Source organism: Hyperolius riggenbachi, chromosome 4 (genome assembly GCF_040937935.1).
Source record: "Hyperolius riggenbachi isolate aHypRig1 chromosome 4, aHypRig1.pri, whole genome shotgun sequence".
NCBI classification, from domain to species: Eukaryota; Metazoa; Chordata; class Amphibia; order Anura; family Hyperoliidae; genus Hyperolius; species Hyperolius riggenbachi.
In genome coordinates this window covers 149,425,744-149,439,722 of record NC_090649.1, presented here as the reverse complement: position 1 = coordinate 149,439,722, position 13,979 = coordinate 149,425,744, and the positions used below count along the sequence as shown (strand labels likewise).

The 13,979-nt window shown below is 44.7% G+C and overlaps 1 protein-coding gene across 1 annotated transcript in view; it reads right to left on the bottom strand.

The window, feature by feature from the left end:
• The window catches only part of SLC9A9 (solute carrier family 9 member A9), a 954,803-nt gene that overhangs the window by 605,853 nt on the left and 334,971 nt on the right, over positions 1 to 13,979 (bottom strand). Inside the window, exons 7-8 of the mRNA XM_068280765.1 lie at positions 6,207 to 6,345; positions 3,403 to 3,508 (exon numbers count right to left, since the gene is read on the bottom strand). Of these exons, the coding sequence (XP_068136866.1) occupies positions 3,403 to 3,508; positions 6,207 to 6,345 (245 nt within the window). The remainder of the gene's footprint in view (positions 1 to 3,402; positions 3,509 to 6,206; positions 6,346 to 13,979) is intronic.

The window sequence follows — 13,979 nt, the reverse complement described above, 5'->3', positions numbered from 1 at the left end:
CCCACCTTCTCTAACGGGGCATAAAAAAATAGCCCTGAGGTTTATTATATCACCTTAATCTCTAGCAACAAATTAACTCTGTCTCTTCTGTATGTGTAAGTGGCCTGTCTATGCTGCTGTCATCAAACGCCAGCCCGGAGCAAAGTCACAGCTCCTGAAGACTTGCACATAATCCATGATCTACAGCCAGTTTTACAGTGCATAGTGATATATGAGCCTCTCAAACATTTCTCAGCTCACAAAATCCTGCCAGCCATCCTGAGTTATATCTTATTGCCTTTTTACCAGTGCCATATAAAAATGCAAGCCGAATAATCCTGTAAATTAAAACTAAAAAGAAAACTTATCAGTCACATTTTTATGATAGCGGCTGAACTGCATTTACATATAATAATGATTTAAACACAACTTACGATACTGCTATTGTACCAATATAAAGTTCTCTCTAAAATCAATAAAACAAGTTCTCAGCACTTTCAATAATCTTGATAAAATCTGCATGTACTTACATTTATAAGTCCTATTAAAAGAAAGAAGTTTTAAATCAGGATGATACCATTTATTGGCTAACTACAAATGAATAAGAATAAACAAGCTTTCAGTCTTGCAGCCTTCGTCGGGTTTACATCCTGTTAGTTTGCAGGCTGATGGTACAGACAGCTTTATACATGCAACATCAAAAGGGAAAACAGATTTTTTAAAATCATAAATACATGTCATTGAGATGCCTTATGTAAAGCAGAACATCCTAATGGGGTTGGAGGTTGTTAGCTGAGATAAGGAGCCTTGCTTACTCCATGCTCACAGACCTGGGAGTTGAATTGACACAGAGGTATCGTAAATTCTGAGTTCACAAGTTCAGCTATATAGGCTGAGAAAGAGTTTAAATATTGTCAGCCTCATACCAATATATAAAGTTTTTGTCCTTATTCAAGCCCTTGTCCACAGCTTTGAACCAATTTATTAATTTTGTTTCTGCTATTAATCGATCATTTGACGTTTTGAAGCCACCCTTCAGGGCAGTGACACGAAGATCATACATGCTGTGTCCGTTGGACCAAAGTGTGTAGCAACTGGGAGTTCAGAATCGGTATCGTTAATAGTGTGCCTGTGTCCATTCATACGTTTGTGCAGAGTTTGTCCAGTTTCTCCCACGTACATAACATTGAGGCATTTAGCACACATGATCAGATAGGGATCCTAGGGATGATGCTGGCTTTCCTGATTACTGCTATTAAAAGAAACTGCCTTTTTCTCAAAGTGATACAAACTGCAATGATTATACGTGCAGAAAGGAGGGATACAAGGAGTAACCAGTAATAACAAATCGGCTGCACTTCTACAACCTGCTGTGACCTTAAAGAGGAACTCCAGTGAAAATAATGGAAACAAAAATGTCCTTCATTTTTACAATAATTATGTATCAATGACTTAGTCAGTGTTTGCCCACTGTAAAATCTTTCCTATCCCTGATTTACTTTCTGACATTTATCACATAGTGACATTTTTACTGCTGGCAGGTCATGTCTGTGGAAGGAGATGCTGCTTGCTTTTTTGGCAGTTGGAAAAAGCTGTAAACAGCAATTTCCCACAATGCAATGAGGTTCACAGACAGGAAACACTGTGGGAGGGGTTTTACCACAATATTAGACATACAGACCCCCCTGGGTGATCTGTTTGAGAAAAGGAAAAGATTTATCATGGGAAAGGGGTTATCAGCTACTGATTGGGATGAAGTTTAATTCTTGGTTACAGTTTCTCTTTAAATCCATGACCCAAAGTTTCAGCATCCAATAGGAAACCCTTCTATTTGGGGTGCTCTGTGCTCATTTAAGTGCAGACTTATACATTGTAAACAATGCACACATAGATCTACGCAGAAGGAACTCACATGGGGTGGTTTAGCACATTTTCTTCCCCAAAAGTATGGGGGATAGGGGGGTCAGCGCGTCTTTAATTCTCACCCCCGAGCTCTTACCTATCCAGCGTCGCTCTCCGAGTTCTCCGTTTGTTTCCTCCGACCGTCACAAGCCGATGTAATCAGAAGATGCCGCCATTGACGCGATCATCTTCTGTGGGCTCTGTACTTTCTGGTTCACTGGTGTCCTCCAGTGCACTTGCATCATCAGGTCTCGCATGACGTGCGCAGCTAGAGGGCGCCAGTGAACCAGAAAGTACACAGGAAGATGATCGTGCACAGCGGAGGAATCTTCTGATTACAGCAGCTGGAGACTGCTGGAGTACTCTGAGCATGTCGTTGGACAAGTGAGAGCATGCTTTGTAACTGGCAGTGCAACTGTGAGTGTAGATAGTGTAGCTGTGAGTGTAATTGGTAGTGTAGCTGCGAGTGTAGTTGGGAGTGTAGTGAGTGTAGCTGGGGGGGGGCAACAGGAGTTAGTGTAGCTGGGCAGTGTAGCTTAGACAGAGAAAGTTTGAGGAAGAAAGATCCATAAGACGCCCCTGCACCATGGACACACCAGGTTTAGTATTTTTTATTCCTTGATTTTTGCCCTCTAAACCTATGTGCATGTTATAGTCCGGAGCATCTAAAAATACGGTAATTTTTCTTGCATATTTTCTACTTATAACAAAATATATAATGTTTCATCTGATTTGCAAGCAACATATTATAGGAAAAAATGAACTGAACACTGCTGCATCTTATCCCTCTGCTGGGAGTTAGGGTGCTAGTGTGTACCACCAGTTCCAGCCCATCCCACCAAATCTACATGATCCCTCGGCGATGAGTATGAACACCTGGGTGGGCGGGCTGTATGAGCCTATTTCCTATTTCACAGTTTACAGATTAAACAGTAAGCAGACTAAATGCATAAATGTCATGCATGAAGAAATTGCAAATACCCTTTTAAACTACATCTCTACTGGCCCTGTTTCTGACATTCTTAAACTGTTTGAAGAGAAAAGTGCGTGTTAGCCATCAGTAAAAGCAAGAAGTTTTGAATCAGGATGATAACTTAGAGTTACATAAAAATTAAGCTTCGGCTAATAGGACTTCTTCAGACTTAGTTTCTGTATGATACAAGAACTAAGTCTGAAGAAGGCTTATTAGCCGAAAGCTTACTTTTCATTTATCTTTAAGTTAACCAATAAATGGTATTATCCTGATTCAAAACTTCTTGCTTAAACTGTCTGCACATAGTTTTAGCACTTGGTAGGCTTTCTTCATACTCAGAAATATGCTGGATATTTTCCAGCGTTGAAGGAACAGTGTGACTACAATAACCGAACCTTGCAAAGCCTCAGGTGTAAGCTCATGGATGCTCACTCAGCATCACTTAAAATAGCAGCATTAGCAGCATCTATTACTGAGACGCCACCAATGTGACACATTACACATTGTGCAAAAGCATCACTTTAAGCACACTTGTATTTGACACTTACCTGTCAGTCCGACGGCTTCCGCAGTCAGGAAAGCACTCCATGAAAGCAAGAAAAATAGGCCCGTTTCCAGCATAGGGAAGTCACACAGCCGGGTGAATTTTGTTAGGTGAGCAATGCATTAAGGAAAACACAGGAATAATCTGAACATGCACAGTCACAACGTGAATAGCATTCTAGCCTTGCAGCTCCGGGGTCCTCAGTCTGAGTACTGAATGGACACTGTCTGCATGGAGTCCTACTGAGTGGTGCATCACTTGCATGGCTTTTCTTCTACATCCCAAAAACAGTCTGGAAAATCTGATTGGTTTTCAATCAAAAAGCTCCATGCAATGGTGCCGACATTCATGAAAAGTGATGCTCATGTTCTATGACATCTATGCAATTGCTTATTAATCACTGCCAGCAATGCACTGGAGAAAAATAGCCAGTGCTATATAAAATGTAGAATATTCATATTTTACTGACATGCCCATACTGGACCAAGACAGAACATTTGAAATAAGAAAATATGTCAGAAAGCTTTTGTATACTATTGTACACACTCAGGTGTATACAATAGTTACAAAGTTAGACTTGTCCTTATAATTCCAGTATTATTCCAGTATTTTACTGAGACTTCAACACTTAATATTTACAAGACTATAATTAAGTTTTGGCTAAAGTTCCTTTAAAACCTAATTCCACAAGAAGATTTCTTTTTATAGATCTTTGTCCTTTTTGTGTGACTTAGGGCCCTTTTCCACTACGGCGTTTGCGATGGCTGAATCGCAAAACCGCAAGCCGCTAGTGATTTTTCAAATCGCTACAGTTTGCTTTTAACATAGGAATTGCGGTAGGTCATTTCCACTACCGCGATTCGTTTTTGACCTGATCCGATCGCGCGGCGGGGCGATTGTTGGCGCGATTTTGCTATGCAGTGCATAGCATAGCAAAATCGTGATCGCAAACGTCGGGAAATCGCCAGTAATTTTTTACCTTTTGCAATTCAGCAATCGCTAGCGTTCAGCGTGAACGCTAGCGACTGCTAGTGGAAAAGGCCCCTAATACATAGTAATTTACATTCCAAGATAACCTTTAGTGAAAATAACGTATACAGTAGCAATAACACAATATTACACAATATAAATTTAAATAAATTTAAATATACAATATTTATAAATTAGTGTTTTCCCGCTGTAAAATCTTTCCGTTTCTTGATTTACATTGGGTAATTCATCACAGGTGGTGACATCTTTAGTTCTGCCAGGTGCAGCTCTGCGGAATGTTTATTTCTGAGAATTGCGAAGCCAGTGAGAATGTCTGATCTCCCAGAATGCTTTAGGAAGAGAATTCTGCATAGCTAAACAGCCAAGGCTAAGCATTACTTGCGGAGCGGGGCTACACACAAAAATTCAGGAATATATAGATATAGGAAGTGTTCCTGGTGCTGACAATTGCCATAAAAGTGTGTATCCTGAATAATTTACTGCATTCTACTATGTGTCACTACAATGCAGCTTTAAAAAGATTTTCAACCTGGAAGCTGGAGGTCACATGATTGGTCCTTCAAGCAGACTGTCTGCTTTGTACCGCCCTCTCTAGGAACCAGGCTGTCCGTACACTACAACCTTCCCTTGGCATAACTAGTTCCATAGGCAACCACAAGAGGGGACATAAGTGAAGACAAGAATTAGAAGGACAGCGCTGTTCAGACTGAGCTGCAGGAATGAACAGGGTGCTGTGATTGCCCAGTGCACAGCCAAGCCACTATCTACTTTTCTTTGGATTATTATTTTCAAGTAGATCTAAACATTTTTTAATGTACACTATGTTATTAGTCTATAAAGCAGGGAGCTTGCTGCAGACCAGGTCTTGCTGTGTCTAACCGACAGGACCTCTGCAGCCTCCTCATCTGCAGCCTACTCCTACAGGAAAACATTTATAATTGAATTCTGATCAGGAGCGAATTTCAAAATCTTCTAAGGAGAAAACTGTAATAAGACTTTCAGTCTTATTGTAGGTTGTATTCTATAGAAAAATGTTCAAGTAATATACTGTACATTAGAATGAAATTGTTAATACAATGTTGGTTAACTTAACTTTGGGATTAAAGGCATAAACAGGGCCGTTTTTGGGCAGTGCGGGCAGGGCGACCGCCCTGGGTGCAGACTGGCAAGTAAAAGAACAGGGGCACAGGTAGAAGGACGTAACCGCTAGGAAGCTGGTGACGACCAGTGCAGCCAAATGGAAAAATAAAGAAGATTACCAGCTCGATCACTTTCCTTTGCTCCTCCTGGGCTGCCTGCGTCAGACGTCAAGTCATCATCACGTCACCACCGCGTGATGACACCTGATGTCCTGTAGCGGTACTGCAGGCTGTCAATGCACGACGCCCATGGAGAAGTCGGCTTTTTGGGCTCTCTTCGCCTGTGTGTTTTCCTGGTCCCTGCTTCCTAGTGGATGAGCGGCTGGTCACTAGTAAGTAGGCAGATCTACTTGTGGCCTGTAGCCATGTGACTGTCCCTAAAGAGTAAGGGTTCGCGAGTCCACGAGGGTGGGGGGGGGAAGGGGGCACAATTTTGCCTAGAAACTGCCCTGGGCATAAACCACTGTTTGTTTCTGAAGATCACATCTGACACTTACAATTGTAGACCATAGGACCTTTAAAAGGTGTTCTGATTGCATGGCTTTGGGTATGATTCAAATTTACACCATACAGATGTGCACCAACATAGATAAATGTTAAAACACTAACAGGAGAAATATAAACAGAATATAATGGCAGTTTATGGTATGTTTCAATAATTCAAAGTTATAAAGGATATCAAAGCAGTTACGACTGCATATGCTGAGCCCATAGCAAATGAACCAGCGAAGATTCCCAGGAAGTTGCAGACACATTGGAAAAACGCAGCTGCATCAAACACGTTAGGACTCTCTTTTGGACTATAAATTGATATTGAACTGGAGAGAAAACACAAACAAATTAAGCCTTGTTAGATTTATATATATATATATATATATATATATATATATATATAAGACATTACAGTGTATATACTATAATGTTAGCATTAACAGATTATGTTTAATTACATAAATTGTATGTTCTTCCTAAGTCATGGGTAGTGGTTCATGCAAAAATGGTGCCCAGAAATTTGGGCACTGAAAATACATATTTTGCAGTGCTAAATCCAATAGTAAAATATCCATCAATGTTACTGATATTTTACTACAACAAAACCTAACCCCTTATTCTCACACAGAACGCTCACTTTACGGAAGCCTAACCCTAACCCCCTCCGTCTTATGCTTACCCGTAAACAACCCCTGTCCGATGCCTAACTCTAACCACCCACCCTGCTGATGCATAACCTTAACGACCCCCCCCCCTCCCCAAAGCATAACCTTAAAAAGCCCCTCCAATGACTAACCTTAACCCCGCCCCCTCCATGCCTCACCTTAAAACACACACACTGCAAGAAAACCCAAAAACAGCAAAATATCAGGCACCCAAACTAATTTTAGCTATAGTAGGAGTGCAGTGGCCACAGTTTGCATAGCAGACAACACTGCCGTTTACTAATATTAGTATGGGCAGTTATGGCGGCACCCAAACCTCTGAGGCGCCTCTGGTGCCCAAATTCCCTGCTTACAACTGTATGGTCCTTCAGTTACTACAGTATAAAAAAAAGTTCAGGTTCCTAGAGATGGACTTAGTAATTTATGACCAAGAGCATATCACAAGCGTACATCCATATCACTAAAGAGCACCCACTACTGGCAGTCGGGGCACCTATATATTAGATAGTATATATATATACATATACACATATACACACATATATATATATATATATATATATATATATATATATATATATATATATATATATATATACACACATACACACACACATGCCCTTCATATACATATACAGAACTGTGAAACACAGAACTGAAGTTACTTCTGCAGTAGAAATGCCCGAACAGTTCATCGGCGAACGGGAACCGGTGAACTTCTGGGGTTCGCGATCGCGGAGAACCGCGAACTTTACTGGAAGTTCGATTCGCCCCCATAGTGCATCATTAGGGTCACCTTTGACCCTCTACATCACAGTCAGCAGGCACATTGCAGCTAATCAGGCTACATTCCCTCCTGGAACCCCACCCCACCTTATAAAAGGCAGGCAGCATCAGGCATTGGACTCACTCGTGTGCCTGCAGTAATTACAGAAGGGAGAGCTGCTGCAGAGAGAGCTATAGGGAAAGCTTAGTTAGGCTGTTGTAGGCTTGTTAGCTTGCTCCTTGCTGATTCTTATTGCTAAAAAAGCACCCCTCAACAGCTCTTTTGAGAGCTAATCTTGTTCTTGTGATCTTTTTTTTTTTGTGTGTGGCCCACTTGCATTATATACAGCCCTTTCAGTCAGTCGCAGCTGGCCTTTGGCCCCTTGGTGGTAATTCCTACTGTGCCACTGCCAGGCCCAGCACATTCAGTGAGTGACTACCTGTGTGTGTGACAGGCAGCTGCACATTTGTAATCCCAATTTACTGCACCTGTTCACTGTTCAGTGCACCTACCTACCAATACCTATGTAAGCGCACGCATAGTTAATACCACCAGTCATTGCACCTGTTCATAGTACCTGTGTGTGTGACAGGCAGCTGCATATTTGTAATCCCAATCACTGCACCTGTTCACTGCACCTGTGTGACCGCACGCTGTTTAGTATACCAGTCCATGCATACCTGTTAACTGCACCTGTGTGGCAGCTGCACATTGTATTGTAATACCAGTCACTGCATACCTTTCACTGCACCTGTATGACTGCACATTGTATTAGTCAAGTCAGTGCAGAGGCAGATCCAGAGGCAGGCCACCCGGCAGGTCTGTTCGAGGTCGTGCTGACGTGATTTCGTTTGGCCCTGGCCCAAAGAACAGTGCTCAGAAGAAGGCATGTCCCATCAACTCCCAAGATTGTGAGGACGTGGTTGACTATTTAACACAGAACACCTCATATTCCGCAGCCACCAGCGCTACTACAAGCACCACATCCGCTGCATTTGACACTTCGCAGGAGTTATTTGGTGGGGAAATCACTGATGCACAGCCATTATTGTTACAACAAGATGAAGGCGCTAAGCAAGTTACACCACCTCATATCTGAGTTAAGCGACACTATCGATGTAACGTGTGAGGAGGAGGATGATAAAGTACCTGCTGTTGGTGCAGTTTTGGAGGTGTTTGATACAAGCGAAGCTGGGGAGGACAATTATGATAATTATGATGATACGGATGCCATGTGGGTTCCCAATAGAGAAGATGAACAGGGGGGCGGTTCAGAGGGGGAGTCAGAGAGGAGTAGGAGGAGACGAGTTGCTAAAAGAAGCAGGGAGAGCTCGTCGTCAGAAACAGCTGGTGGCAGTGTCCGGCGCCATGTATCGCCACCTATGGACAGCCAGCCAACATGCCCTTCAACGTCAGCTGCTGACGCCACCATAGTGCCCACACCCCAGGGTGGCTCAGCAGTGTGGACATTTTTTAGTGTGCATGCCAAAGATCAGAGCAATGCTATCTGTACTCTCTGCCACCAAAAATTAAGCCGTGGAAAGGCCAACACCCACGTAGGGACAACTGCCTTACGAAGGCATCTGCTGAAAAGGCACAAACTGCAATGAGAAGACCACCTGGGCAAAAGCAGCACACAAAAGCAAAGCCACCCTCCTTCTCCTCTTCCTCCTTTAGGTGCATCATCTTCTTCAGCCGCTTTCTCCCTTGCACCTTCACAATTACAGCCAACCTCCTCCACTCCGCCCCTCACCTTGAGCGGCTCCTGCTCCTCTGCCCACAGCAGTAGCCAGGTGTCTGTGAGGGAAATCTTTGAGTGGAAGAAGCCAATGTCTGCCAGTCACCCCCTTGCCCGGCGTCTGACCGCTGGCTTGGCGGAACTGGTATCCCGCCAGCTGTTACCATACCAGCTGGTGGACTCTGAGGCCTTCCGAAAATTTCTGACCATTGGGACACTGCAGTGGAAAATACCAGGCCACAATTCTTTCTCCAAAAAGTCGATACCCAAACTGTACCAGGAAGTAAAAAGGCAAGTGGTGTCAGCTCTGGAACACAGCGTTGGGTCAAGGGTCCATCTGACCACAGATGCCTGGTCTGTCAAGCACGGTCAGGGCAGGTACATTACTTACACAGCCCATTGGGTCAACCTGGTGACTGATGGCAAGCAGGGAGTACGTGGCTGTGCAGCGGACCAACTTGTGACATTTCCACGGCTTGCAGGCAGGCCTGCTGCCACCTCCTCTCCTTCTCCTACTCCTCCTGCTACATCCTCTACGCTGTCATCCTCCTTCTCATCCTCCTTCGCTGAGTGGCAGCGCAAATCTTCTGGTGCTGTGATCTCCTGTTTAGCTACACAGTCCCAGCTCCCCAGGGCCTATGCTGCATGCCAGGTACAACGGTGTCATGCCATCTTAGACATGTTTTGCCTCAAAGCGGAGAGTCACACTGGAGCAGCTCTCCTGGCTGCTCTTAACAAACAGGTAGATCAGTGGCTGACCCCGCACCAACTGGAGATCGGCAACGTGGTGTGCGACAACGGCAGCAATCTCATTTCGGCTTTGAATTTGGGAAAGTTGACACATGTACCCTGCATGGCACATGTGCTCAATCTCGTAATCCAGAGAATTGTGTCTAAGTACCCTGGCTTACAGGATGTCCTAAAGCAGACCAGGAAGTTGTGTGGGCATTTCAGGCGGTCTTACGCGGCCATGGCACGCTTGGCCGATATTCAGCAGAGAAACAACTTGCCGGTGAGGCGCTTGATGTACGATAGCCCGACTCGCTGGAATTCGACCCTCCTAATGTTTGACCGCCTGGAGAAAGCCGTCAAACAGTATCTCTACAACTACAGTCAAAGGACACAGTCTGGGGAGATGGGGATGTTCTGGCCGAAGTACTGGACACTTATGCGAAATGCCTGCAGGCTCATGCGGCCGTTTGAGGAGGTGACAAACATGGTGAGTCGCAGTGAAGGCGCCATCAGCGACTTGATCCTGTATGCCTTCTTCCTGGAGCGTGCCGTGCGTGGAGTGGTGGATCAAGCTGTGGATGAGTGTGAACAGAAACTGTTACAGGAGGACGCGTTGTGGGATAAATTCTCATCAGAACCAGATGTTTCCTCAACACCTGCGGCAGCACAGAGGGGGGAGGAGGGTCGTGTGGGGAAGAGGAGTCAGATGATGAGGAAGGAGGTTTTTTTTTTTGAGGAGGAGGCAGCAGAAGAACAAGCGCAGCGGGCATCGCAGGGGGCTTGTGCTGCTCAACGCTCCAATGGTATTGTTCGTGCTGGGGGGAGGAGAAGAACTTACCTGACATTACTGAGGTAGAGCAAGAGGAGTTGGATAGTACGTCTGGATCCAACTTTGTGCAGATGGCGTCTTTCATGCTGTCCAGCCTGTTAAATAAAAAAAACTCAAGGGGAATGAGCTGTACTGGGTGGCCACACTACTAGACCCTCGGTATAGGCACAAAGTGGCGGACATGTTACCAACTCAGCTGAAGGCAGAAAGGATGCTGCACATGCAGAACAAGCTGTCAACTGTGCTTTACAGTGCGTTTAAAGCTAATGTAACCCCATATTTAAAAAAAAAAGGCAGATACTCACCTAAGGAGAGCTCATTAGGACCAGCCTTCCCTCTCCTCTCCCGGTGCCCTCCGTGCTGCGCCGTCTCCCCCGTTCGCATCCGCAACCGCGGGGACTTTGGAAGTCTTCGGGAACTGAGTCCTCCCTAAGACAGGCAGACGTCATAGAGGGCGCGTGCGCAGTGTAGAGCGGCCCGTCTTCGGGAGCACTCGGGCTCCCGAAGCATTTCCGAAGCCTCCCTTCGGCCGGGAGACATCGGTATTTGACTGAAACGGTCGAATACCGCTACGGGGGAGCCAGGACAACAGCGGGCACTGGGAGAGGAGAGGGAATGCTCTATGGGACCCAGAGCCTTCCTCTCCTTAGGTAAGTATTTGACTTTTTTTTTTTAAACGGGTTCCCATTAGCATTAAGGGTGATGTCACAGCACAACGGAATAAAGGTGCCACTGCCAGTAATCCTCCTCCTCCCATGTTCACGCATGCAAGGACAGGACGTTCTAGCGATCTCATGGTGATGTCGGACATGCGGACATTTAGTCCAATGCCTCGCCTTAGCACTGCCGGATCCACCCTCCACCAACGCCTGGACCAGCAGGTAGCCGACTACCTGGCCTTAATTGTGGATGTAGACACTGTGAGCAGCGAGGAACCCTTGGACTACTGGGTGCGCAGGCTTGACCTGTGGCCAGAGCTGTCCCAATTTGCCATCCACCTTCTGTCTTGCCCTGCTTCAAGCGTCCTGTCAGAAAGGACCTTCAGCGCAGCTGGAGGCATTGTCACTGAGAAGAGAAGTCGCCTAAGTCACAAAAGTGTTCAGTACCTCACCTTTATCAAAATGAATGAGGCATGGATCCCAGAGGGCTACTGCCCGCCCGAAGACTAAGTAAGTCCCCACACACAGCATCTCTGCCTGCACGCCGTGTGACTGGCTGCCTGCCCCAAGACTAAGTCCGCTTGACTGCCTTCTCCGCCACCACCAACAGGGTCTAGGACTCCAGGCGGATTCCTGAATTTTTAAGGCCGCTTTTAGCAGCGGCCGCTATATTTTTTCTGGTGCGTGTACATGCCTGCCTAATTTTTCTGGCTGCAATGCAGCTGCAACAACAAAACAAAAAGGCATGTACATGTGTCAATTCCCCTTCGTGATCGTTACCTTGCTGCGGTGAATGGGCTTGTGTATCACAATGAAGCAATGACCGATGGCTATATGAGTGTGTTGGGGTTGGGGGGCACACCTGATCCAAGAAAATAGATAATAGGGTTGTTGCTTCATTGTGGACAGACTAAATTTGATCAGCCGGACACTCAGTCACTGTTCTGTCATTCAGCTACCTCAGCCCGACCATATGGGCTTGAAAACCGCCAGGGCCTGCACTCTGGCTATGGTGCGCACCAGTCCAGCATGGCCGTCACTACACAAACAGCTGTTTGCGGTGCGTTACACAGTGAGTTTGGTGTGTCAGTGTGAAGCAGTACACTAATTACACTCCCTGATTGATGTATACATATACAAGATGTTTTAACTACTTGCTGCATGCCGTGCAGTATATTCACGGCCCTTTAAAAAAGACAGGATGCAGCAGGGCCGTGAAAACAAGTCTGCAGCGGCATGCAGCCGCCGCTCGCTCCCGTTCGCGCGTGCGCGCGCACCGCCGTTACCGCCGCTTACAGGGGAAGTTAATGAATGGGACCGCAGGTCCCATTCATAAATCTAAGTCCCCGATTCAATGAATACCAGCGTCTACGAGACGCCGGCATTCATTGTATCTTCCTGTGTTACACAGCCACGGATTACTTCCGATTCACGTGCTTACGTACGTGAATCGGAAATGACGACTGAGGACATCTTGTGGCCAAATAGTATATTGCACCAAAATTGCATTTTATTTAATAAAAATCCCCACACTGACTGATATAATTAACTATTTCCCTCCCACACCCTCCCATAATACCCAAACTTTTTTTTTTATTTATAAAAGGGGGGAAAAAAATTTCATCAAAAAAAAAAAAATATAAGTAGTTACCTTAGGGACTGAACTTTTTAAAAATTTATGTCAAGGCAGTATATTACTAATAATTTTTAATTTATGGGCTTGTAATTAGTGATGGACGCAAAATTGAAAAAATGCACCTTTATTTCCAAATGAAATATTGGCGCCATACATTGTACTAGGGAAATTTTTTGAACGTTGCAATAACCGGGACAAAAGGGCACATAAAATGTGTGGCTTTTATCCACAGTAGAATGTTTTATTTTAACACTATAATGGTCAAAAACGGAAAAATAATGCATTTTATATTTTTTTTTTCTTATTATTCATGTTAAAATGCATTTAGGATAAAATAATTCTTGGCATACTGTAACTCCCAAAGAAAGCCTAATTGGTGGCAAGAAAAACAAGATATAGATTATTACGCTGTGATTAGTAGTGAATTAAGTTATTGGTAAAAGAAAGGGAGGAGCGCTGACAGGTGAAAATTGCTCTGGTCCACAAGAGGAAAAATGCCTCAGGTGTCAAGTGGTTAAAGCACTTTAGGCCTCCAATTTAGCATGCAATGTGATTTCTGCCCTTAAAACGCTGCTTTGCGTCAAATCCTGATTTTTTTCCCCAGGACTTTTGGTGTGTATCCCACTCCGCCATGCCCCCCTCCAGGTGTTAGACCCCTTGAAACATCTTTTCCATCACTTCTGTGGCCAGCATAAATGTTTCTAGTTTTCAAAGTTCGCTTCCCCATTGAAGTCTATTACGGTCCGCGAAAGTTCCCATGTTGCGAACACGGTTCGCGAACCGAAAATCGGAGGTTCGGGCCATCTCTATTCTTCAGTAGTAAATAAGTATGGTCTCTCACCCCTTTATTTTAAAGTACCCAATAGAAGCTAAATTAAGCAGAATGTGAAAGTAAACTTCTAATCTTAAAAACAAGCATAGATAATTAAGTCTTT